The sequence below is a fragment of the Microtus pennsylvanicus genome, chromosome 8 (assembly GCF_037038515.1).
Source record: "Microtus pennsylvanicus isolate mMicPen1 chromosome 8, mMicPen1.hap1, whole genome shotgun sequence".
NCBI lineage: Eukaryota > Metazoa > Chordata > Mammalia > Rodentia > Cricetidae > Microtus > Microtus pennsylvanicus.
The window spans coordinates 18,122,776-18,149,723 of NC_134586.1; the positions used below are offsets into that span (position 1 = coordinate 18,122,776).

General features: G+C 38.2%; 1 protein-coding gene across 3 annotated transcripts; it reads left to right on the forward strand.

Annotated features, from left to right (window-relative positions):
- Clec1a (C-type lectin domain family 1 member A) lies at positions 1–26,202 on the forward strand. Of its 3 annotated transcripts, none has more exons than XM_075982604.1 (6): positions 1–326; positions 14,687–14,785; positions 16,107–16,283; positions 21,403–21,554; positions 23,454–23,520; positions 24,379–26,202. In XM_075982604.1, the coding sequence occupies exons 1-6, from the start codon at positions 215–217 to the stop codon at positions 24,390–24,392; spliced, it is 621 nt and encodes a 206-aa protein (XP_075838719.1). In that variant the 5' UTR covers positions 1–214; the 3' UTR covers positions 24,393–26,202. The 3 variants fall into 3 exon arrangements, with proteins under 3 accessions (XP_075838719.1, XP_075838717.1, XP_075838718.1); XM_075982602.1 differs by having other exon boundaries at positions 41–326; positions 14,684–14,785; positions 23,402–23,520; XM_075982603.1 differs by having other exon boundaries at positions 41–326; positions 23,402–23,520.
- The last annotated feature ends 746 nt before the right edge of the window (positions 26,203–26,948 follow it).

Sequence of the window (26,948 nt, forward strand, 5' to 3'; positions counted from 1 at the left end):
AGCCAGACCAACTTGGCATTCTGAGTACAAGCTCACAGGGGAGGGGCTGGGCTTCTCCACGCAGGAACTGGAGTCAGAGGCTTCCCCTGCTGCCTGCAGGGAGAGAGACCATTAGGAATGCCTCTCAGTAACTGGTTTCCTGAGGTATCTGAAGTTAGACACACAGCCTGGAGCAATCTGAACACATCGCCCCCGCAGCTCTGCAGGAATCAGGATGCAGGCCAAATACAGCAGCACGAGGGATATGCTCGATGATGATGACACCAGCATAAGCCTGTATTCTGGAGCTTCCACTGTCACGAGACGTGCAGATCCGAGGCATTCAGGTACTTACTCCTGTCTTCTAGAGTCCAAGCAGACCAGTGCCCTGAAGAAATTCTTGAACCGAGGCCCTTTTCCTAGGCATGTGCAAAGCAGAGGGAAGGGAGGGAATCTTCCCATGGCTTATAGTGAGGGTGATCTGCACTTCCCACGACTTGTCTGCAAGTATGTAACATTTGAAAATGTGAATACACACACGGGTCTGATTCTCTAACATGCTATTGCTGGTTTAGCAGTTTGCAAGGAGGCATATGGATTTTACAATTAGGTACAGCAGGGAAAGATGAGATTATACCTTAAAGAAACATCTGTTTCCTTTTCCTTTCTCGCAAAGGCCAAATCAGGCCGGTTGTTATTGTCCATGCGGATTGTCACCTGTGATGTGATTTGGAAATTTGGGTTAATCAAAATGAACATTTTAAGGAGGGGGATGGTGGCGGGAGTGGTGAGTTTTTAAACTCTTGACTTTAAGGGAGAAATTTCCAAGCGGGTTAATTAACGTGGGTATCTGTTAGAATTTCTACATTTTGAATCGGCAAGACTTTGGAGGAGTCATGTTAGCTTCAGGTATTGGTTATATCCTCTGTGATATCATGGGCAACAGAAGTAAATTCTTTTTAATGTGTCCTCTTAGGTCTGAAATTCAATGATTTGGTAACCTAAATAGGGAGCTCAGATTCATTTGCATCAAATTTCTCGCACCTGCCCCAACCCAGCCCTTTCTTTTCGATCATAGGGCCTTCCTCATGAAAGGCAACAGAATAACACTGAGCAACACTGTGGACTCCCTCTAATCAGTGTGAGACAGCAGTATCTCACTATATCACCCACTGAAGTCAAACTGGCAACCTTCTTATCTCTGTTTCCCCAATAGCTGGATTATAAGCGTGCATCACCAAATTCTGCGCCCTTTACTCTGTTGAGGTTAGAATACTGACATGGTTGAATCATATTTAGAAGACATTTGATTTAGTTTATGTCTTACTATTTTCTTTACTGTTGTTTGCCTTATGACAGAGTAACATTTTTCCTTTTCCCGTCATTTTTATAATTCACACAAGGACTTGGGGGCCTTTTCTGGTTGGTCTACTGCAGACACATGACTTTGTTCTAGAGCAAACACCCCGCTCTGTAGTACAAATGGATAGCAAGCTGCATGTTCAGGTTCTGATACCAAGTAAGCCACTTACCACTGTGTGATCTTAGTCTCTTGGGGCTTTGGTTTCATTGCTATTAAGACATCAATGATGGGAGGTGGATTTTAATGCATACGTTGTGCCCAGGATTACTTTAAGTACCTTATGCACATCTGCTCATATTAACTTCAGCTAACAGTGAACAGATGTAACACAACTTTATGAGGCGAACAAGAATATAAAGAATGACCAAGACAGACACTCTAAAAATGTTTCCCTCAATATTCCATCCTTTGCAAATTCCTGGAGGGTTCTGTTTAACACTTTTGTGTCACTTTCCATCAGTGGAACCTAATTCCTGGCTGTGTCTTCAAGACGTTTATTTTTCCTTGTGACCAGATCCAGGATTTCTTTCCTTCTGTAAATCAGGGCACATTTTTGTACTGCTCTCTCTTTTATCAAATAACTTTCAGGGTCCCTCCTTTTCCTTCACAAAGTCATTCCATACAAATGTACATAAAAAATAATCCTTTTTATAAATGATTGTTCTCCTGATGCCTACTGGTATGGTTTCTTGGTTTCCTCCTAAACTACACAAAGAGCTGCTTAAAGGATATTGGGGATTTCCAGCTTCCTTGATCTGGAGCTAAATGGTTACAGGAGGGAGGAGAGATGCTGTAGGATGTGGGTGACGCTTCAGGCAGGGCTGGAAAGGCCTTCCTCCAAACTGTCTCATGAACAATTAGTTCATAGGGCCGTGGTCTCAAGAGGACCATTTGAGATTTTGTTTTTCACCTTAGCCTAGAGATGGACTAATGACCTGCTTAAGCAGGAACAGTGTGTACAAATCAGTACCTCGAGATTAAAGGGTGGAGACAGAGGTGGGGCAAGATGAAATACTGGGTACAACATTTGGCAGCCTCTTTGAAAGAAGCAGAAATTGGAACAGTGGGAGAGAAGGTTACAAGGAAATGACTCAGAGTCAAACATCTGGAAGAGGCTTCCTGTGTGATATGTTGATTTCATCTTGCGATAGGCAAATATTTAGAAGAATGCCACAAAAACTTTCTTAAGAAAACATATTTGATACACCTCTGCTATAGAAACAGCAGTAGAAATCATATTTCTTTTTTTCTGGCAATTTCAGATTCAATATAATGCTGTGGCAGAATATGAGTAGGCATTTTTTTAAAACTGTTTCATTTGAACTAATAGGAATAAACACTTAGATAATTTTGAGATTTTAATGTTATTCATATAATAGTCATGCTTGTCTAAAAATACCAAAGAGTTAAGAAGACAGAAAGTCAAAAAGAAATAATTATTCACACAATTTCCACAAGTTCAGTCAGGTTAGCAAAGGCCAGCTACACAGTGCATAATATGATAGATGCTCAGCTATGAGCTATGAGGAAAGCTGGTTCTCAGCTCAGCTTTATATATAACATACCATCTTGGAGTGTGTGCAGAGACACATGAAAGCCTGATCATTTGTGTCTAGGGGGCTAAAAGAGACCCAGAAAGATCTAGAGAGAGTGGTTGTTGCATTGAGTTGATCTAGGATTTTCTATAGTATAAAGAACCAGGAGTGGGAGTGTTCAGACTTGAGGATGCTCTACAGAGAGAGACTTATGAAACAAAAATGAGGAGGACTTTAATGAATGCTTTGTTTTCAGAGAACTGTGTGTCATAAGTATAACTGAGTTGCAGGGCTAAGGGGTGGCTATAGGGAGCAGATCTGGAGAGCCAAGAAGGGTCTTTTAGGCCATCTGAAGTGTTTTAGTTCTGTTCTGTAGTTAAAATGAAATCAATGGGGGAGAGAAAGAGACAGAAAGACAAGTGATGTGCTTCTAGAAGTATCTGTAGGCTATGATGAGGAGAATTCCTGGACCTGGATGAAGCAAAGTCTATTTTATCAGTACTCCAAGTAGAGGTAAGAATCCTCAACTAAGGAAGAAAAGTAGGAAGGAGGGGCAGAGGGCAATTGGATAGACATTGAGGGGAGGAGCTTCAAGGAATGATTTTGGTTGCCTGTGAGGAACTAGGAAAAAGAAGTCAGTCAAAGGTTGATTGAGTATTGCCAGATGTGGTGTGGGAGGTGCTGTCATGACCTGCAAAAAAAATTATAGGGAGAACCAAAGGGTGACAAATTCAGGCTGAGTTCAAGGGTCTGCAAGGTGAAATGTATTTGAAATTGTGTGAATACACATATATCTGAAGAATGTGGGTTCAGGAAAAAACGTTTGGGCTAAACATATATGTAGTAATCAGTAGCATGAACATGACTAAATCGTCTAAGTTATATGAATAAAAATTAAAAATTGATATGAGCAAATCAGATCACCAAGGGAGGAAAGATTAAGCCATAAATCTAGAAAACAAAATGGACTGGCAAGGAGAGAAGCCAGGGAGTATCAGCCACAGGGCCTAGAGAACAAGAAGGCCAATGGGAGGTTACTAGGAAGTAGTAGTAGAGACCTTGGAAGAAGGACTGACAGAAAGAAGCATTGGAACACAGGGAGAATAAACTTACAGTAGTGGAGAAGTCAATATCAAGCAATCATGGAATGCTAACAATAATAAACACTGCAGATCATTTAAGAGGAGACTAAGCACAGTTTGTTATTTCAACAATCAGGAGAAAAATAGAAGTTTATTTAACATCATAATCATCTTTTTTTTTTTTAAGATTGAAACTCTCTACACAGCTGAGAATGATCTGCACCTCAAATGTTTCCTTTCTCAGCCTCCCAAGAGCAGGGATCATAGCTGTGTGCCACCACTCTGGTCAGGCTATTGTTTATTTCATAGCAATGTGGAAAAAAACAGGCTGATGATGAAATGAAAATATCTATCATTTTCCCATTTCATTTCTTTCTCTTCTTTGAAGAAAATATAGTTTGTTATTGCAAGGTGCCACAAGATTGAGTGATGACATTTATAATTTAATTTCTGAGGTGGGAGAGATTCTAAAGTGATGGAGGAAGGTCATTGGTTAAAAAAAATAAAGAAACTGCTTGGCTGGCCCTCATAGGTTAGAACACAGGTGGGTGGAGAAAACAGAACAGAATGCTGGGAGGAAGAGGAAGTGAGCTCAGACTCGACAGCTCTCCTCTCTGGGGCAGACACCTCTGAGAGACGCCATGCTCCGCTCTCCTGGGCAGAGGCGATTCAGCTCCGACCCAGGATGGATGTAGGCTAGAATCTTCCCAGTAAGCACACCTGGGGTGCAACACAGATGATTAGAGATGGGCTAAATTAATAGGTGAGAATTAGCCTAGAAGAGGCTAGATAGAAATGGGCCAAGCAGTGTTTAAATGAATACAGTTTGTGTGTTGTTATTTCGGGCATAAGCTAGCAGGCAGCCGGGGTGCTGGGGATGCAGCCCCGCTGCTCTTATCACTACACTAAAGACATTGCCAAACAGAAAAGAAGCCCAGGATGACCAATCCACCTGAACAACATCAAGAGTAAGGGAATGATCTCACAGAATGACCAAGATACCCACTGAAGTGGGAATGCTATCCTACCAAAAGGAAAAAAAAAAAACACCTCAACTAATGATACTTAAAAAAGCACATTTGAAAATCAATTCGAGTTCTGTTTTGTTATACTCTTATTATTGCAATATTGTTGTAATCTTTTTCGACTTTTTAGTTTCATTTTTACACATCTGCATTGAAGCAATAAGGCACAAGTCACAACTCTATGGTCTCACACATCTTTTAGGCATACTCACTAAATATGAAACACTATGGTAGACACTGGGGAGGTTCTATTTATGTTTTTATGAGGTAATTGAAACCACAAAAATAATCAAAATTGGCAGTTATAAGAAAAATACTTAGTGTTATTGAAGACATGTTGGAGACCGCAGAAGGCACTCAGAACTAAGCAGATGATTGTTTGCTCTTGTGCATCCTAAAGAGAAGGTGTCAGTTTCCCCAGATCTACAAGGCTCAGCCTGGATTTGCCAGAAGCGCAAACTGGAACACTGGGTGACTTTTCTACTCTGTGGATGACAGTGTGATGTGACATCATAAAGGAACAACTAGCCTGGTAAAAAGGCAGACAGAATTAAAACAAATAAGAACTTGGAGGAAAAAATATGGCACTAATTTTGGATTAGGGTTTAGTTTAGCCTAAATTGGGAATCATGACAAATATTGCTACAAAGGTTTACAAAGAATTATTCAGCTGAAGAGTGGAAGTCCTCAGGGGAAGAAATGGATGCAGAGAATTTAAGAAAGGAACAAAGGCTTAAAAATAGAACCAGTAGTGTGGAGCCCTTTCTAATACATTTTGTTCTAAAATGATTTGGGGAAAACATTTTTTTCCTGTGAAAAAAAATCATTTTATTCTTTGTATTTTATGAAGTTAATCTTTTTGGAAGAATGGAGAAGAATGCTTTATAATCCCTACAGACAATTTGTAATGTAGAAATGAGAAGTTACAAATCCTCAGACACTGGGGCCTTTTATAATACCAAATCGAATTTACATAAAAGGTGAAATATTAATGTAAGAAGTTAAGAGAAGGGTTATGATTGACAGTCTTCAGTGGATTGCGCTTCAGGCTCCATTGTTTCTCTCTGCACATACTTACAGAGAAAGAAACTAATGGACAACTATATTCCTATCTAAATAAGGATTAAGTGGAGTTATACACTTAAATAACTTGGGGAGGCTTTCAAGCAAATACAACAGTATATACAATGCAGTCACTATTAGTAACAGTGGCTCTGCTTTTCTCTATAGGATAGTAAACATTCCCCAGAGCAAAATGTTGCCCACATGCAAAATAGAATAATAATCTCTAGAGAGTGTTCTTGAAAATAGATGAGAAAATTTATTTAAGACATTTATCTTGGTGATTTAAGAATTTTAGCAGCCATCAGTAGTTTTTGTTTGTTTGCTTGTTTATTGAGACAGGATTTTGCTAAGTATCCCAGGCTGACCCTGAGCTCACCATGTGCCCTCTGAGGCTGCCAACTCACAGCAATCCTTTCTCCCCAATTTTCCAAGTACTGAGATCAGAGACATGTACCATCATGCCTGGCTTGGTGATTTTATATGTAAACTATATTTCAGTAATCGAATAACTTTATTAGGTTACAAAATGAACTTACTCATAGCTTACTTATAACTTACTTAAGAACGCAAGTGCATTTCACTACAGATTAGAAACTCATTGATATTCTGAAATATTGTATTATTAGATGTAAATTCTTCAGCCTGATTCCTGCCTAGTCATCCCATGTGGCAAGAATACCCAGGTCAACCATCTGCTCTCCTTTGTAAACAATAGGAAGGTTAGCATCATTTACGTGCTTACATGCAGAGAGGATGAAAGTTAATCTAAAAGATCTAAAAGTTAATCTTATTGTCTCTCTGGTGTTACTTCACACACACAGAAAAGACGTCAACCTCACAGATTCATGGAGAGGAGACTGTGTACAGTGGGTGACAACTAAGAAAAAAAAAAACGTTCCGGAAAAGACAACATTTAAATCTAAAAATAGATCCCAAAGGCAGAGATGGGCTAGAAATGCTCCATTCTTGAAATCTGTCAAGAGTGCAATGGTGTGAAAGGCTCAGAAAGCAGTCTTTAAAATATTGTGCACATCAGTAGACATGTTTCTTTTGGAGTTTGAGGCCAGTCTTGTTGCAAAGTGAGTTCCAGGATACCTATTTCACCAGGAATGCACGAAGTACCGGGTTAAGTATGATGAGTTCATCCTAGCTCTGCCACAAATATCCAGCATGGCCTTCTACAAACTGCTGAAGTTAAATTCTGTTTCTTTTCCAGCTTCTAAGATGCCTTGTCCTTTGGGGGAGGGGTCTACCTATGGCCTTTATTAAGTGATATCTGATTCTTTTCCTGTGTGCTCTTGATTTGTGGGAGTATAGAGCCTTCCTCTGCTGCCGGATGAAGAATAACTAAACAAGTGTGACAATACTCTTCATCTGCCAAGTCTCATGGAACAACAAAAGGCTTTGTATTCAAAACTTGACAATGGCACTCTAGACTTTTATAGCATAACAATATTAGGCGACTCAGGAAGATGGTGTTCTCAGCATTCCTGGGATGCTTATGTCATTCTTTGCCCATCCACACTTCTTTATAAACACATCACACAAGAGAGCAAAGGAATTCTCCTCCAAAACCCAAACTACAAGAAAGCCAATCCCAAATTAAGCACCTCCCAGGCGGTGTATTTTTGTGTAAAATCTCTTTTAAGGAGGAAGTTGTCCCTAGAGAGATAGTTCAACATTCTTGGAAAAATTTGGGGGAGAATTCAGAAGCTTTAGACTTGCATCCACAAGAAAAATTGCCAGAGAAAAAAACAACATCCAGGGAAAAGGGAAACTGGCAAGTTCATTACCATTCCATCCTGGAGGCTTGGTTGCAGAAGCAGAAGCAGGAAGAACACAGGGAACTGAAGTAGAGATAGTCTAAGGGTTGCAAGGACACAACAGAAGGGTTCTATTAGTTCAACAGCAGGACTCTGGATAAAAGAGCAGGGTAGGAACTGACTAAGAAGGAGTGTATTCTGGGATTTTGTCTTAATTGCAGTAAAGCTTCTAGAAGTCATTAAATCAGGTTAAATCATAACGAAATTGCTATAATCTATGAAAAGTACTTTAAATTTCTTCTAAATAGAATTTGAGCTTTATATTGATGTGATTAATATCAATTGATATAAGTCATATTTTAAAATATAAAGTAAAATACACCCACATGGCTTCTCTCTGAATTTTAACATATTTCCTAAATGCAGGATGGGCACCATATTTTTGATGTCCATGCTATCTTTAATGCTTCACTTTGACAACAGCAGCTAGCTCACATCATTGTGCCTAGAATATTTACTATAGAGGATATCTCTAGAAAGAAGTAATTCTTTCTTTCTATTTTAATTTTATTGAAAATAGATTTTGGCAGGGCATGGTGTTACATGCCTTTAAATCCCAGCACTTGAGAGGCAGAGGCAGGCAGATCTCCATGAGTTTGAGGACAGTCTTGTTGCAAAGCGAGTTCCAGGATAGCTTGGGCTGTTATAAAGAGAAACCCTGTCTTGAAAAAAAAAACAAGAAAGAAAAAAATAGATTTTTCTCATAAAACCTATTGATTAAAGTTTGCCCTCCCCAAATTCCTTTGAAATCATCCCTCCCCCATATAAATCCAAACCCTCTCTGTCTCTCATTAGAAAACAGTCATCTAAGTAATAATAATGGTAAAATAAAATAAACCCAAAACAAACAAATTGGAATAGGAGAAAACAAACATAAGAAAAGGATCCAAACAAAGAGCACAGGAAACACATATAGACACATACATTCACACACATAGGAATCCCATAAAAACACAGAACTGGAAGCTGTAGTGTATATGCAAAGGACCTGTAAACTAAACAAGAAGATGAGGAAAATGATGAGGAGAAAAAAGAAGGAAAGGAAGGAGGAGAGAAAGAAGAACAACAACAAGAAATGAACCAGAAGAACAAAAACAACAAGAAGAAATAAAATAAATGTCGTGACTAAATTTTATGAGACAAAGAACCCCCAAAGTTGCTCTGAGCTTTTTTTGTCTTGGCTATTTACACACAATAATAATTTAATTTCTTTCCACAACTTTGTTGTTTCGAAGTGAAAACCTAAACCTGTGATTTATTCTGTAAACTACATGATCGAGGAACACAGGCCTAACCTTGGGTATGGGACGTAATTGTTTTCTTTGATCATCAGCCTGTTTTTTCACAGGGAGAAGTCATGGGACTATAATGCATGAAACTTCCTTCTTATTTTCTATCCTCTGCCAACCTCACATCTAACAAAGGGGAAGGTGACTTCTAGCCTATTTTTGCCTTATTTGTATCTCTTATTGGAACAATTGACAGAATAACCTAAACCATTTCCCTAATCATCTTCATTGTATTAGCTACCTGTATCTTTTAGAGTGACTCAGTTCAATTAAATCATTGATTCAACTAAACATCATTGCTCATTCATCTTCATTATGATCTCGCATGCAAATTGCCCAGTGAAGAGTGGGATTTTCTCATGAAATAATCATACTATACTTATACATGAAGCCTTTCACATTGTAATGAAAGGGATTACCATGCCAAATATAGCAGACCTGTGATAGCATTAAGCAGGAGGAAGCACAGCAGAAGCAAAGGGAATGCTGGAAACAACCCTCCCAGGGCTTTGCCTCTCCTAAATGTACCCATCACAGCTTTGCTATCTGGTGAATTGCACTCCATAATCTCTATTGCTGACTGCAGCTTCTCTGACATGGTCACTGACAGTTAAGAATGGGGACATGTATCCACTTCTCATCTCAGTGCTGGAATCCCATTTGGTGCAGACCCACACATGACCCGTGCCTGCTGCCATAGTCCGTAGTTCATATGTGCATTGGTTTAGCTGTGTTTACAATTCCTTATTTTTTTGGTGTCCTCCGTCCCTTCTGGTTCTTACATTCCTTCTGCCTCCTCTTCTGCAGGGTTCCCTGAACCCTGAAAGGAGGGATTTGATGGAGCCATCCCATTTAGGACTGAGTGTTCCAAGGTGTCCCATCCTTTGCACACTCCTACAAGCAAAGAATAAGCATTCTTCTTACCCCACATACTGGCCATCATGAGCTGTTATTTGTTTTTTTAATCTTGGCCATTCTGACTGAGTGGTGGATAAAGAAATTTCAAAGCAGTTTTCATCTATGCTTTGCTAATGACTAAGAATTTTGAACACTTCTTTAAGTGTTTCTCAGTCATTTGTGAATTCCTTTTTTTGAGAATATTATGTTTAGCTTTGTATCCTACTTTTTAATTAGATTATTTTTTTATGCCTGGGTTTTTTAGGTCTTTATATAATTTGGATATTATCACTCTAATAGGCATGTAGTTGGTAAAAATTTTTTCCTATTCTGTAGAATGCCATTTTGAATAATAGTGTCTTTTGCCATGCAGAAGCAATCAGAAGTATGAAGTTTCATAAAGTCCGATTATTAATTGTTGATCTCAATGCCTGTGATAATGGTGTTCTGCTTAGAAAGTCTTCTCTTGTGCCAAAGAGTTAAAGATTATTTTTTATTTTCTCTTCTATCAGACTTAGTGTATATGACCTTATGTTGAGTTTTTTGATGCACTTGGAGTGGAGTGGATTTTTGTGCAGTGTGATAAGTGTGGATCTTTTTGGATTCTTCTACATGCACTTGTCCAATTAGACCAGTACCATTTGTTGAAGATTCTGTCTTTTTTCTTGTGTGTATTTCTGGCTTTATAAAAATTCAAGTGTCCATAGGTGTATCGATTTATGTCTCCGTCTTCAACTTGATTCCATTGATCTGTATTTGTTTTTGTGCCAATACCTTGTTTTTTTTCCACTCCTATATCTCTGTAGTAAAGTTTGAAATCTAGTAATCACATTAATCATGGGAATGGGAGATCTTCTTCTAATGCCTTTCTCAATTTCTTTCTTCAGTGTCTTAAAGTTTTTATTGTACAAGTCTTTTATTTCCCTGGTTAGAACTACACCAATATATCTTTTTTTGAGGCTATTGTGAAAGGTATTGTTTCCCTGATTTCTTCTTCCATCTCTTTTTCTTTTGTATATAGGAAGGCTACTGGGTTTATACTTCAGTTTTTCATCCTGCTACTTTTCTGAAGGGTTTATCAGCTGTAGGAGTTGGCTGGAGGAAATTTTAGTGTCATGTTTGCCTACTACACTTCATTGATGAATAAAGATATATTGACTTCTTTCCTTCCTAATTATGCTCACTTGACCTCCTTTAGTTGTCTTATTGCTCTAGCTAAGAATTCAAGTACTATACTGAACAGATATGGAGAGAGTCGACAACCTTGTCTTGTTTCTGATTTTAGTGGAAGTGCTTTGGGTTTTCTTCACTGAGGTTGATGTTGACTGTGGATTTGCTGTAAATCACATCTTAAATTGAGTTTTGTTTCTTACATCCCTTCTCCATTATCTCCATGACTTTTACCATAAAGAAGTGTTGGATTTTTGTCACAGGTCTTTTCTGCATCTAATGAGATGACCTTGTGGTTTTTGTCTTTCATATGGTAGATAACATTTCTTGATTTATGTATATTGGTCCATTGTTGAAATAAGGAGCGGTGGGGCTGCGTCCCCAGCACCCGGCCGCCCATATGGCTAGCTCTAGCTTATGCCCCGAAATAATTACACGGAAACTGTATTCTTTTAAACACCGCTTGGCCCATTATATCTAGCCTTTTCTTGGCTAACTCTCGCACCTGGACTAGCCCATATCTAATAATCTGTGTAACCCATAAACTGGCTTACCAGGAATGATCTTAACCTGCGTCTGCCTGGAGTGGGAGAATCATGGCGACTCCTTGACTCAGCTTCTTTCTCCCAGCATTCTGTTCTGTTTACTCCACCCACCTATGTTTTAACCTATGAGGGCCAAGCAGTTTCTTTATTGCTTAACCAATGAAATCAACAGATTGATATATGACACTCCCACATCAAACCATTCCTGTATCTCTATGATGAAGCCTACTTGATCATGGTAGGTGATCTTTTTAATGTTCTTGATTTTAGTTTTCAGGTACTTTATTGAGAAACTTTGCATTTATGTTCATCAGGACCATTGTTCTATAATTTTCTTTCTTTGTTGAGTCTTTATGTGGTTTAGATATCAGGGCAACTATACAACTATAACCTGGCAAAAGGAATTGGCTAGTGTCCCGTCTGTTTTTATTTTGTAGAATAAGTTGAGGAATATAATAGTTAGATTTTTCTTTTTAATTTTTTTTGGTTGAGAGTCTTTTAATGGCTGTCTATATTTCACTAGAGGTTATAAATCTGTTTACATTGCTTATCTGATGTTGATTTACTCTGATAGGTCATATATATCAAGAAAAATCATCCATTTCTTTTAGATTCTTCCAACTTGGTGATGTATGGGTTGTTAAATATTTCTTTACGATTCTCTGGATTTCCTTGGTATCTGTTGTTATATACTTACATTGTTTCTAATTTTGTTATTTTGAATCTTTCTCCATCACCTTTAATTAATTTAGATAAGTGTTTATCAATCTTATTGATTTTCTCAAAGAACCAACTCTGTTTTATTGATTTCTTTTAAAAAATGCTTCTTGATTCTATTTTATTGATTTTTATCCATGAGTTTTATTGTTTCTTGTTGTCTGTTTCTTTTGGGTGTTATTACTTCTTTTTGTTCTAGAGCTTTTAAGCATATCACTAAATCACTAATATATGATCTCTCCAATTTTTTTCTGTGTTCACTTAGTGCTATGAGCTTGCCTCTTAGAACTAACCATTCATTATTTTCCATAAGTTTGGGTATGTTGTGTTTCCATTTTCATTCAGTTCTAAAATGTGTTTAATTTCTTTTAAATTTCTGTCTTGCTTAATTTTTCATTCAATAATGAATTGTTCAGTTTCCATGAATTTGTAAGCTTTGTGTTGTTTCTGTTGTTATTACTATCTAGCTTTAATCCATGGTAGTCAGATAGGATACAGGGTGTTATTTCAACTTTTTTGTATCTGTTGAGACTTGATTTGTGTCTTAGTATATGGTACACTTTGGAATAAAATTCCATGAGCTACACTACAGAGAAGAAGGTATATTTTGCATGTCTGTGTGTGTTTGGGTGCAAGTTTCTGTAATATATGTTAAATTCATTTTGTTTATGAATTTAACATCATCAGCATTTTTTGGTTATTTAGTTTTATCTTGCTGACCTGTGTATTAGTGAGTGTGAGATAAATAAAGTCTCCCACTATCAATGTGTGAGGGTCAATATGAGAAGGCCAAGGAAAGAAGGGCCATAGTCAGTGGTCTGCTACAGAATTGGGGATAAGATTGGAGGTTGGAGTTGGAGGACAGGAGGGAGAGTGAAGATGGTATGCCTAACTCCCTGGCCAGTGTGACTGGGTTTCCAGACATGAACTTGTATATGTTTGTTTCCTGTTTTAGATCCTGACTTGAATTCTTAATTAGATTGAACATAGAGAGCATAGAGTTTTCTGGCTCTACTTTTGGTTTCTAATCACAAAGCTTAGATGTTATCTATACTGGAGGAGAGTTCAAATCTGTCAGCTGCCTTTGGTCATAACCCAAATAGATGATCTCACCAGGTGAAAGGTCTCCTGGCGATACAGTGGCTACTCTACTGTGACAGGTCAAACCCATGGAAACAAAGTCAAGAAGAGGATACTGGTAGTCCCTAGTGTTTCTTTTTCTGTTTTTGTTCATTATTTGACTGGTATGAACTTGGAAATAGCTACATTCATCTATGAGAAATGATGGTTATGTTCCTTTCTAACTTAGTTTGGGGAAGATGGAAGGCTGGTAAATGAATATGTAACATTCTTACAAATTAGGATTCTCATGGAAGAAAAACCAAAAAGAAACAACAAACTATCATTTCTGATGATGAAAATGTCATTTTTTTTCCTAAAGACACATAGGTGGAGCACCAGAGACAGGGCATATTTGCAAAATTGAGAACAAATTAATTGCATGGTTTTCCTGATGCTGTAAAAAGTTGCTCCTTGGTAAGATTTAGGGTTCCTGGGTTTTGAGTTTTTGGTTGCTTTTGTCAACACTCGTTGATCTCTATCTCCAACAAAGTTAAAGATAAATTTGAACTCTTGAACCCTCTACCTCTACCTACACTGCTGGGAAAATAGGTGTGCACCTCCATGCCCAGACTCACGTCAGGCATATGTAAGAATCTTCACACTCACATTTTCCTTTTTGTCTTTTTGTTGTTGTTTATTTGTTTATTTTTGAGTCAGGGTCTCACAATGTAACCCTGGAAGGGCTGGAATTTGCTATGTTGGTCAGGCTGGCCTCCAACTCATAGAGAATTTCCTGCCTCCTGGGATTAAAGGTGTATGCCACCATACCTGGCCTCTACGGTCAGTTTTGACAAGTTATAAGGTTCTAAAAGCAACCATTTACATTTCATGATAATACATAATGACTGTGCAGCAGGCCTCAGGGAGAGATCAGAAGTGGTGGGGCCTATGAATGAACTAGATCTAAAAGTGAGGCCTAAGTGGGTTTTGTGGCCATATTTCTGAGGACAGAGAGTAAAGAAAGTCCTGACTGCCTTCATTTTGCATCTAAAAGGCTCTCCAACTTTTGTGTTGGGCTGACTTTAATCCAAGAGAAATTAAAAACCAACCTTAGTTTCTTTTTGTTCCCAGCAGAGAACGAGACTCCCTCTTCAGTTTGGCGCCCAGTGGCTCTGACCCTGCTGACCTTGTGTTTGGTGCTACTTGTTGGCCTCGCAGCCCTGGGCCTTGTGTGTAAGTCTGCACTTTACCCTGGGGGAGGTTCCTGATTCATTGATTTGTCCAGGAGGAGAATCTCTTTCTTTGAGTTTCTTAAAATCCTAATTCTGGAGCCTTATCCTCTTTCTAAAGGTAACTGTTTAAATGACTAGGGGTTGAAGTATGGAAATACAGCAAGCATTTTTCAGTTCAAAGAAAACATACTGTTGGAGACAAGTATTGTATCCGCTTACATGTCCGTATGTAAATCACCGCTTTGGAGAGCATGCGCTGTTGATCTCTTTACCCCCTGCTCCGGTGGCACAGCTCTGCCGGCTGCTGTGAGGACACGTGGTGCAGTGGACTGGTACAGGGAAAGTGGTTTCTGCGCTCATCCATCCTCTACACAAGGAGCAGAGTAGAGCTGGGTCTCTATAGTTGTCAGAAAGGCTGGGAAATGATTCCGTTATCTTGGGGGAGGGGGGAAAATGGGTGAAAATCAAGGAAAAAACCTTCCATTTCAAAGCAGCAACAGTGTGTTCCTAGATCTACTCAGTAAGAATACACAACCCCTTCCTGTACTGCTGATGGTGACCCCAGGCAAATGCCATACAGCAATGCAGATCAGGGGGTCATATAGTGATTTTCTTTGAAGGAAAAAAAAAATTTATGAGAAATCCTGTCTCAAAAAAACCAAAAAGTTTACATTCATGAACTTAAATTTAAAAATTAAAAAGAAATACGATTACTTCTCTCTACCCTGAAATTTATATCATCTTGTTACAGCACTATTTTGTAGTCACCTTTTTTCCTTAGGAATGGAAAGTGGCTCTCATGACTCATGACAGATTTCTCTAGATTTAGAAAACTGAAGTTCAATCTGTGTTGAAATTTCTTTTCCGCTGAGTGACACTAAAGATATTACTTGTCCTCACATGCACTAACAACACGTCTACAAAAATATGGAAATGAGATCTGACCAATGTAATAATGAAATGAACTATGGATTATGCCATTTTTCTAAAATTCAATATAACAAATAGTCAATAGATGAGTATATTTACATTTTTAGGTTGGTTTTAGGTTTGGCTGTGCATAAAATACTTCAATAGTTAAAACAGTTTAGTATTTGGGTCTTAGCTTCTGAAATTAAGAATCACTATTTTAGCTTCATATTTTTCAACAGAGGTGTATAATATATATTTACCTGAGATGATACAATAAACTATGCCATTGGATGTGGCAAGGTGAGCTCTCGGTACTTAGGTTGTTAAGCTATGTGCTTTATTGCCTCCCCACTGTGTGGAAATGCAAACAGGCAATGAGCTGTCCAGTCTGACTTGGTCACATGACTTAGTTTTTCAGTTCTACCAGCTCTCCAATATCCAGCAAGACAGCATCGCTGAAAAGGATGAAAGGCTGGGGAATGTATCCCGACAGCTGCAGTCCCTCCAGATGCAGAACAGGAGACTCATAGAAACTCTACAGCACGTAGCTGTAAAACTGTGTCGTGAACTTTACAACAAAAGCGGAGGTGAGCATGCTCCTGTCTTCCGAAACCATGAAAACTGTTCTATCTGGACTTGAATTTCTCATCTGGGCAACGAAAACCATGTATTTTTTAGAAGTGCTTTTTCTTCCATCTTAATAAACAGTTTGAGCTGCATAATCATGATCAGACAGTGGGTTATAATTGCTCACACACATCCGTGTCACCGTATGGGAAGGGATTCTTCAAATTTTGACATTTAAAACAGGAAAAGTAGTTAATTTAGAATAACCTAAACAGCACCATCATCAACTAAACACAGGGATGTGCTTCAGTTACACTGGCACACACTGGTCATCGGCACACACTGATCAGTCACAATGAAAATATTGGGGAAGTTTTAACTACAATTTCTCAATATTTAGACTCATGTGGGGATTCGTTTCAAAATTCGGAGAATTTGAAATAAATCACAGTTGTTTTTGTTCACTCTGACTTTTTTCTCTGTCAAGAATAGGAAGCTTACAAAGAATCAAGGAAAAAGACAACGACGGTAATGGACAAACTCAAACTATCACTGATGCTAACTGCAAACATCGCCTCAGTGTCCCCTACACACTCCGCTACCCACTCTTTCTATTCCCCCGTCCTAAAAGTTTCATCCTCATACACTATATTCAAGTCAGCCCTGTCCTCTGTCCTCTCTACCACACAAGCATAGGAAGAAATCTACATCATTTTGCAGCTTCGCTTGACTTCTCCTTTATGAAATATAAAGTGCCACAGTTTCATCATCATCTCTGCCCACACTACTTCCCCTTTAAGCAGACAGAAAGTGAATGATTTTCTCAGTAAACAGTGTCTCAAGGCACACTTCTCTAAATGTTTTTTTTCCATGTGAGAAGTGACGTCATTTACCATAATTCTCTCTTTTCTGTTTCTCTACCAGACCCGTAGACTTTTTTTTTTTTTTTAGGATTCTACATTAACAAAAAGTCCAGGTATCTCTGAAAAAAATATAAGGTGATAGGAATGCATGCTGTGAAAAAAGTCTGGGTCACAGATATAAATTGACTAATATCCTATGTGCTCAAATTCTAGTAAAAACACACAAACGGAAAATTATCTTGTATTTTTGGATGATTTTCCATGTGTCATATTTCTGACTGACCCACCCAAACAGTGGTGGCATATGCCTTTAATCCTAGTAGTCAGGAGACAGAGACAGGAAGGTCTTTGTGAGTTCGAGACCAGTCTGGTCTTCAGCGTGAGTTACAGGGTATCCAGGACTACACAGTGAGACTCTGTGTTAAAAAAAAATTAAAAAACAACAGAACAAACAGAAACAAGCAGACAAAACTGACTAGCCTGCCTGAGAGTGATGCCTTGCTGCACAGGCATTCTAGCTGCATTGACCATGTTGTAGTTATTGGCACATGAAGCCTTCTACATAGACAGGGACATAGAGGAGGATCTCACAAAGAATGCCATGCTCAGTTTGAGATTTCTATGACCACTATTGTTTCACTAGTTCTACATACATACTTAGAACAGAGCATCTGAAAGCAGCACCTCTTCATGGCATACATTCATCTAGCTGATCAAAAACATGCATTTCCCCTGAAATATGCTCATGCATCTATGCTTGCACATACAACATGTATGTGTACTGTGTCTTGGGGAATTTGTTTGTACTTTTAAAAAATGTTTTAGATTTAGTTGTTTGATTTTATATACATTAGTGTTTTATCTGCATGTATGTTTATGCATCAAGGGCATACTTGGTGCTCTTTGGGGGGATCAAAAGAGAGTGTTGGATCCTCTGGAATTGGAGTTACAGGTAGTTCTGAACCACTGTGAGTGCTGAGAATCTAGACTAGGTCCTATGCAAGAATAGCTGGTGTTATTAACCACTGAACCACTATTCTATCCTCTTACTTTTCTTTTTCCAGTTGCTTAAGTAAAGTTAAACTAATACTAAGTCAGAACAACATAGGACTCTTTCTGCATCTTTAGTTTTATGGCATCACTTCTTGTTTCACACAACACGTTCCGACTTTCCTCTCTCTCCTTCCTGCCTGATTATCTCTTCTTTGAAATTATTACGTTTGTTTCCACAAATGAATGAAAACACATACTATTTGTCTTTAAATACTTAGTTCTTTTCGCTTAGCACAATGTTATCCAGTTCTACGAACTTTTAAGTAAGTAGACATGATTTCATTGTATTGCAATAGCTGATAGTACCTGTTGCATATATGTGCTTTATTTCTTATCCATTCATCAGTCCATGGACAATTTGGCAGAGTCTATTTCTGGGCTACTATAACTGTGGGAGTGAATATATGTATTTAGTATCATATTTGCATTTCACTTGGATACATGCATAATAGTCTGATTACCAGGTTACATGTTTGTCATAGTTTGGGTTTCTTGAGACATCTCTATATTGTTTTCTGTAGTGTCTGTACTAATTTACATTTTTATCTACAATGTATAAGAGTTCTTCCTATGTTTCTTTTGAGCATTTGTTATTTTCCAGTTTTTAATTGATTGTCATTGTGACTCTGGGATTTTTTGGTTTTCATTGTGGCTTTGATTTGCATTTTTGTAGTGATTAGTGACAATGGGCAGCTTCTCGTGTACTTGTTTTCATTTGCGTGTCTTTTGGGGTAATGCCTCCTGTATCATTTATCCATTTTTTATTGGATTATTTGGAGGTCTTATTTTAGGGTTGAGCTTATTACCTATTTAGAATTATTTCTTCTATGTGAGTAGATTGCATACATGTTGTTCAACTCTGAACGTTGTCTCCTCATGCTATTATTTCCTTTGCTATGAATGTAGAAACATCTCAGTTTGATAGAATCACATTTATCTACTTTTTCTTCTGTGGTTTAAGCTTTTGAGTTTTAATCCAAAATCTTTATCTACAGTAATGTCTTGGCAGATTTTTCTTTTATTTCCTTGACATAGAAGAGACACAGTTCCTGTTTGTACACTTAAGACCTTGACCCATTTTGAATTGATATTCTTATATGACAAGAAACATGGGTCTGGTTTATTTTTCTTCATATGAGTATCAGTTTTCCCAGTACCATTTACTAAAAACACTGTTCACTAAGCTATGTTCTTTGTGTCTTTGTTAAAGCTGAGGTTGTCCGTATGCATGAGGACTGTTTGCTGGATTCTCATTCACTATGTCCATTGTAATTCATTTTAGCAGTAGTTTAGTACTAAATTGTTCTTAAAATCATGCTGCCCTTGATAGGTTTATACAAGCCTTTTTATATGAAAAAAGGGAACCTCAATTGAGAAAAGTAAGACCAGCTGTGACCTTAATTAGTGACAGATGGGGGAGGATCCAGCTCATGGTGGGTAGTATCATCCCTGGGCTGGGATTCTGGGTTATATAAGAAAGTAGGCCGAGTAAACCAAGAAGAAGCATTTCTCCGTGGCCTTTGCATTGGTTCCTGCTTCTTTTTTTTCCTTTCTTTAGTTCCTGACTTCACTGCTTTTGATGATGAGTTGTTATATGGAACTGAGTAAAATAAACTGTTTTCTCCCCAGCTTGTGTTTTGCTCATGGTGTTTTATCAGAAACCCTACCTAAGCACATGTCAAGCAAGGTAGTACAGGCCTGCAATCCCAGCTACCAAGGCAAGAAGGTCACAATTTCAAATTAATACAGGGATATAAAATGAATTGAAGGATAACCTGGATCATTTATTAAGTACCTGTCTCAAAACAAAAGGTTAGAAAGTGTAGATGGAGGCTGCTCGTTTGTTTCTCAGCCACCCAGACATAGAAAAACTGTATTAATGAAAACACTGCTTAGTCTGTTAGCCTAGGCTTCTTATTAACTAACTCTTACATCTTAAATTAACCCATTTCTATTATTTTATATTTTACCATGAAGCTCGTGATTTACTGATAAGGTTCCAGGATTTGTCTTCTTCGGCAACCACATGGCATCTCTCTGACTCCACCTTCTTTTCTCCTCTGTCTGCTTGGAATTCTCACTTTGCTTTATTCTGTCATAGGCCCAAGCAGCTTCTTTATTAACCAATGGTAATAAAACATATTCAAAGCATACAGAGGGGCATCCCACATCAAGAAAGTATAGGATATGGCTCAGTATTTAACCTAAAGTAACACAATGTTCAAATCTCTATCGCCTCCAAAATAAAATAGTGATACAACCATGGATATGATTAAATGCCCCTCCCACATGACTTACTTGCAAGATCCTGACTACCATGATACTCATGATACTACTACTCATGTATGTAACAAGTACCCATGTATCCTATCTTACTCTCAATTTATGTACTTACTTGCTTACTTGTTTGGCTTGCAAGTGCCCATACTCCAACGCTCGCGCGCACGCGCGCACACACACACACGCACACACACACACACACACACAACACTTGTGCAGGAAGAATACAAGGAACCTACACTTGAGAATACCTGACAAACAATGTGAAAAGAGGAAAGACTTGTTTAGCTTCTAGCTTTAGATGTTTCAGCACATGGTGGCAATGAAAGCCACTGCAGGACAGCTTACATCATGCACACCGTACTTGAAGCAAAGAAAGGGGCATATGCAAAGAGAGAGACATTTGATATAGCCCCAAGAACATCCCCCAGTGATTGATTTCTATCTTAGCCCCTATTATTTTCATCACCTCCTATTAATGCCATCATATTTGAAACCAATCAATAAATCAGTCCATCAATGATATCGAAGCCCTCAGGATCCAATCACATCACCAAAGCTCACCATCACAAAACTACACCCCCAGTGCTTCTGAGTCTATGGGAGGAATTTTATATTCAAACCATTGCATAATCATATGAGCCATCTCATGAAGGAATATTCTGTCCACATTCTGCATTGCACTGAAATACAGAAGTTTCAGTCATTCGTCACCAGATGCAATACTTCATATAAGCAGTATCTTTTAATTTTCACTGAATGTTTAACACCAACTATAGATCTTTCCTAGGGTGGAGTGGGTGGATAGCACAGGTGTTCACTCAAATACCTAAGAGATGTAAATTAGTTTTTGGAATATCGAACACTGTTTGTTTCCAAAAGAGGAAAAATAGCAGACCCAGGCAGAAGATAATTAACCAAAGTGTGTTTGTTTTCTTCCAAGGACACAGATGTAGCCCTTGCCCAGAAAAATGGAAGTGGCATGGGGACAAATGTTACCAGTTCTATAAAGAGAGTAAAAGCTGGCAGGGCTGTGAATATTTCTGCTTGGCTGAAAATGCCACCATGCTGAAGATAAGCACACAGGAAGAGCTGGTAAGAGCCTGAGCCTCGGTATTTGGAGTCCCCTAAAAGAACAGGGCAAGAACACTTTAAGGAGTTAAGTTTCTGATCCACAGATTTCCACTCTTTCTCACAGTGAAGACCAAGTCATACTCCAATTGCTCCAAATTATCCCTGAAATGGATAAAAGCTTTGTTCTCCCCAAATACCTACGGCACATAAATATGAGAAGTAGCTCATATCTCAGTTGACTACCCCTTTTGTCAATGGGCAAGTAGAAAATGTCCTAATTTCTTCTCCTGAGATGGGGTAGAAAGAGAATAACATTGGTGCAATCTAAGAAAAATGATAATATGACTACCTGTCTTTCCATTAAAAACATTAAAAATCTTTTAATTGAAAAATATCCCATCAAATAATTGTCATAAATTGCACACACACACACACACACACACACACACACACATCCACACATCTCCTCCTTCTTCTTCTCCTTTTTCTCCTTCTCTTCCTTCCAGAAGGTTGATCAAGGCAAATATAAAAATAGTTGTGACTTATTTAGGTATCTCTGAAGCCTAATTGAGCAATAATTTTTTTGGCACAGATATGGAACTGGGATTTTTCTTCAGTGCTGTGGATTGGATTCAGGCCTCATGAATGCAAAGTAGACAACCTACCACTAAGCTACATCCCAAGACTTGTTGATATGTGGCTTTTTGTTTGATAGCTTATGGTGTCTGGCTGGCACTGCCCCAATATTGGATAACTCCATTAAACCCTTTTATATATGGACACAGCATTTTCAAAGGTCACTAAGTTTAGTCACATGCTCCCTCCTCTACCCTGTCCTCCCACCTGCATCCCATTTAGCCCTTCCTGTTCCATTTCTCTCCTTCATAACACTCGCATTCTATTTCATTTTATGTGAAATGTCCCAATGGCATCTTACTATTTTTTTTCCCATTCCAAGTACCCCAATTCAAATACATGTATATAAAGACTCAGAACTAATATTCAAATACGAAGTAAAGCATGCAATGCTTGTTTTTACAGCTCAGTATTGGGAAAGGAGTTGACATATATTGGCATATAGAAATGTATATTTTTCTCTTCTTTTTTGTGTGAGGTTCATATTATCTTTCTAAATCTCCCTTACTTCTTTTTACATTAAAGTATCTCCATAATTTTATTCTTGTTTATAACAATTACTTCTCTAGTTTCATACTAATAATTTTTTCCCATTTTCTAGAATAATTTCACTTATTTTAAAAATATTTCTCCCATTTGTTTTTGTTCTGTTTTAATTCAATAATCAAGAGTAATGGCAATAGCATTTAGTGTTTAACCAGTTAATTAAAATTAAATTATTTTTAGAGACAAGGAGTAAACACAAAATTCAATGGAAGTTAGGCAAGCACTCAGAAAGCTGAGCCATATTTCAGACCTCCCATTTTTCCTTCTGTCTTTCTGTATCTCTCTGTGTTTGTGTCTCTGTCTCTTTCTTTCTTTTATTTTTAGAGACAAGGTCTCACTCTGTACCCGTGGCTATCTTGGAGTGGGCTATGTAGAGCAAGCTGGCCTCAAACTCACAAAGATCCACTTGCCTCTGTTTTTTTGAATGCTGAGATTAAAGGCGTACCCCACCACATTCAGTTCCTCTCATATATCAATTTTGTGCTTAATCTTATACATTAAGAATAATTGGTCAACCATTTTTATTGGTTGATATGGGTTCTGTTTTCATAATATCAACATATATTCCATGCTTACTAACACAAAGCCTATCATTTTGTCAAATTTCTAAACGGCTTCATGACAAGTGTCTTGTACTCCTGGTTGAAGCATTTCAAAGCTAAACATTTTCTTGTGTGCCTTTCCAGGATTTTGCCATGCCTCAGAGCTACTCTGAGTTTTTCTACTCTTATTGGACAGGGCTCTCCCGCAATGGCAGTGGCAAAGCGTGGCTGTGGACAGATGGGACACCTTACTCCTTTGAACTGTAAGCCTTCAGAGCATTCTGTGCGAGAGGCATTTAATAAAGACAGATTGGCAGTGATTATGGAGCATCTGTTTTGTACTGCATAGTGTGCTTGCAGGTGGAGGCCCAGAGGTGCTTGTGTTGAAAATGGCTTAGAAAACAGAGGGGAGAGAGAGAAGGGAAGGATTATCAAATATCAGCAGGTGGTTTCCTGGCTGATTTCAGTAGTGAGTATCTAGGAGTCACTCACTACTGGGAAGTGAGTAATAAGGAGAGAGAGAAGAAAAGGGAGAGGAGATCTCATTTGGATGACTAATTAAAGGAGATTCAGATGTATAGTGGTCATTCAGGGTCATCCAATCTGTCAATAGCCAGGGTTGAGTTATTGCCTCAGAGAGTTCTTGGCTCTCTGCACTTTATTATGCAAATTAAAATATTTTATTTACTACGGAAGCATTTAGAGAGGGTGTGTGTGGAATTCCATAGCATGAGTAAATGTGATTTCTTTAGGAAACTTTGTTACATTTAAAGCTCTGTTAGACTAGATTCCATTCTCTGTGTATGATAGAACATGATGTAATATTATAATCATTTGTATTTTTAATTAAGTAAACTTAATACTAGAAATAGTAGATAACTTTAAATTATCAGTAAAATCAGAGTGTGCTTCTGCTTTATCTAAGAACAGTTTTTGTTGCTTTTAGTAGTGACTGAAGGGTTAAAAACTGAATTCATTGGCCCCATCTCTCCAGCAAGGACATCCTAGGGATAGAGATCATCATCTCTGTCACCTGAGGGATGGATTTTTATTGTTTCTATATATGCCACTTTAGACATAAATTCTGACCACATTAAATTCTTCTCCTTCTCTTTCCTAAGGTTTGAGATTATAATCGATCCCACCAACCTAAGGAACAGGGACTGTATGACCATCTTCAATGGAAAGGCTTTCTCGAAGGACTGCAAAGAGCTGAGAAGGTGTGCCTGTGAGCGGACGGCAGGGAGAGTGGTGCCTGAGGTGCTCCAGTAGGTGGCGTCAAACATTGAGCAGAGGAAGTCAACAGGTCAGCTTCAACCACCAGCCAAAGGACTGAGTCCAGTGAGGCCAACTCAATGGACATTCAAAGCTTTGGAAAACAGAGTCAGCTGCTGGGACTGGTACTTGAGAGGTTCTCCTCATTCTGGCTCAGCATCATTCATACTTGAGCACCAGTTCTTACACACTTTTACCTGTCACAAAGATTCTTATGAAGCACTAATTAGCCTCAGTAGGCTAGAGCATTGTCCTCCTTGATTTACAGAAGGCTTTCAGCTGTCTCTCAGTGACTGTTCTCACCCTGTTTCCCATGTCTCCTTTACACTCTTTTCTTTCCTAGAAAAGAGGCACATAAGAAAATAGAGGGGGTGATACGAAACCACTCACTGTGTGTGGTGGTGTCTACACAAGTCTTGGTGCTTTCCAGCTCTCAGCACTTGGACGGTGGAGGCAAGACATGAAAAGTTTAAGGCCACCCAAAGCTACATAGAAAGGAGGCCAACCTAGGCTATTTGAGGACCTCTTCTCAAACAGCAAGAAGGAACAAAAGAACAATAGAGTTAAAAAAGAAAGGAAAAAAGAAAGAAAGGAGAAAGGAGAAAAACAAAGCAACGCAGAGAACAGAGAAAAAGGAAGTGGGGTTTTTTGGGGTCCTTTGTCCTAACAGGAAGTCCAAGAGAAACTACCAGACATCCCATTCCTGTGCTGTTATACACAGCTAATCCGTTTTGTTCTCAGTTCACACTTTGCCTCTCCCAGGCTCTTAACAATCGCTCCACCTGCTACACTGCTGATCATCTTTCCAGCCGAACTGGCTCTCATTGTGTCAATCTCCAGTCCATCATCATGTCCTTCCCCAGTCATGTTTCCTAGGATGATCTCACCTCTCATATAAGTCAGAATTACTGTCCCTGTACAAGGAGACTGGAGAGAAATTTCAGTCTCTTTAAATGCACAGATAATAGTTTGAATTCTTCCTCCATTCCATTTGAAACATGTTTATACCTTCCAGGTACTAAAGATTTAATAATAATACGTGCGAATAATGTGAAATGGGTATGGTTTTAGAATGGATTTGTTATTTGGGGGAAAATCAGCAAGGGAACGCTTTTCTCTACTGTGTTAACAGACTGTTAGACTACTTGTGCCTTGACCCTTGGTGGAGCCACTCTGAGGCTATTGTTTATGGAATATCTGAGGATAAGAAAGTATACAAAACAAATTGTCTTCAAAAGGATGGCTGTATGATATTTCTAAAGTGAAATGGTTGTGGCAAAATCATGACATCGATGTTGGTCTGTTGAGTACCTGAGATGTGGTAGACCACATGATATCTAAATAGGAGTTGGAAGAGAAAGAGAAGCTATGAAGTTTACACAGCCAAACTCTTGACTAGACATTAGCGTCTTTGGGTGATGACATTCAAAGCCATAACGGGAGTTGTTGTGAATAACACCATGTCAACTGGATTCATTGCTTATAGAGAAGCCAGCATTATAGGGTTGACAACACCAGTATCAAATGTCACACTCTTAGTCTTCAACCGTAAAAACTGGAAAACATCTATTTCATGGTGAAATTACTAAATTAGCCCTTTTGTAATGAGAACAATTCTGTATTTATTTTCATAAGACTCAATTTGATAACAGTCATTTATCTAAACATGACTGATGGGCTGCTTACATTTTCTTTTAGATTTCCTTCCAACTAGCTAGGCGGTTTCTTCAATGATGAATGAACTCTGTGCAGGGTTACTGTGTCAAGTAAACAGAATGTGTTCATGGTTAGTTTTAAAACTTGAGGGGTTTAGGTCTCTCTTGGTTTGATTTATTTATTGAGCAAATCACATCACTTCATGTAGCTGATTAAAAAGTTGAAATATTTTTAATTTCCCAATGATATTACTTAAATTGAAGCAAATGTGAAGTTAGTCTCATAATGTAGGTTGTAGTAGAAAATGTAAGATAAATTAAGAAAATATTTAAAATGGCTTAGTGGTTCTTGTTTAAATATAGGGTAACACAAATACATATTCTTTATTCATTAAAGGTAAAAGAATATTCTCAAATATTTTCCATAATTAACAAAATGATGACTGTTTTCCTGCTCAATTAAAATGACTAATACAAAAACCTAAAAAATAAAAAAAAATGAAGGTCAAATACATTATTAAGCAATTGTTGTATAAACCTGCAGAAGGAAACAGGAGTCAGCAAGAGAAAGTCACAAACTTTGTGTACTTAATTGTAAACAAAAACCATGACTCTCATTTAAGTTTGACTCTAGCATCCTGGACTCCTGGAGGGAAGAAGACACCTGTCTCTCTAACTACTATATATAAAGTCTAGCTATCTAGAGGGTGAATAGCATTCTTATTTGCAATCGGAGATCTCAAGAAAAATGTTATTTCAGG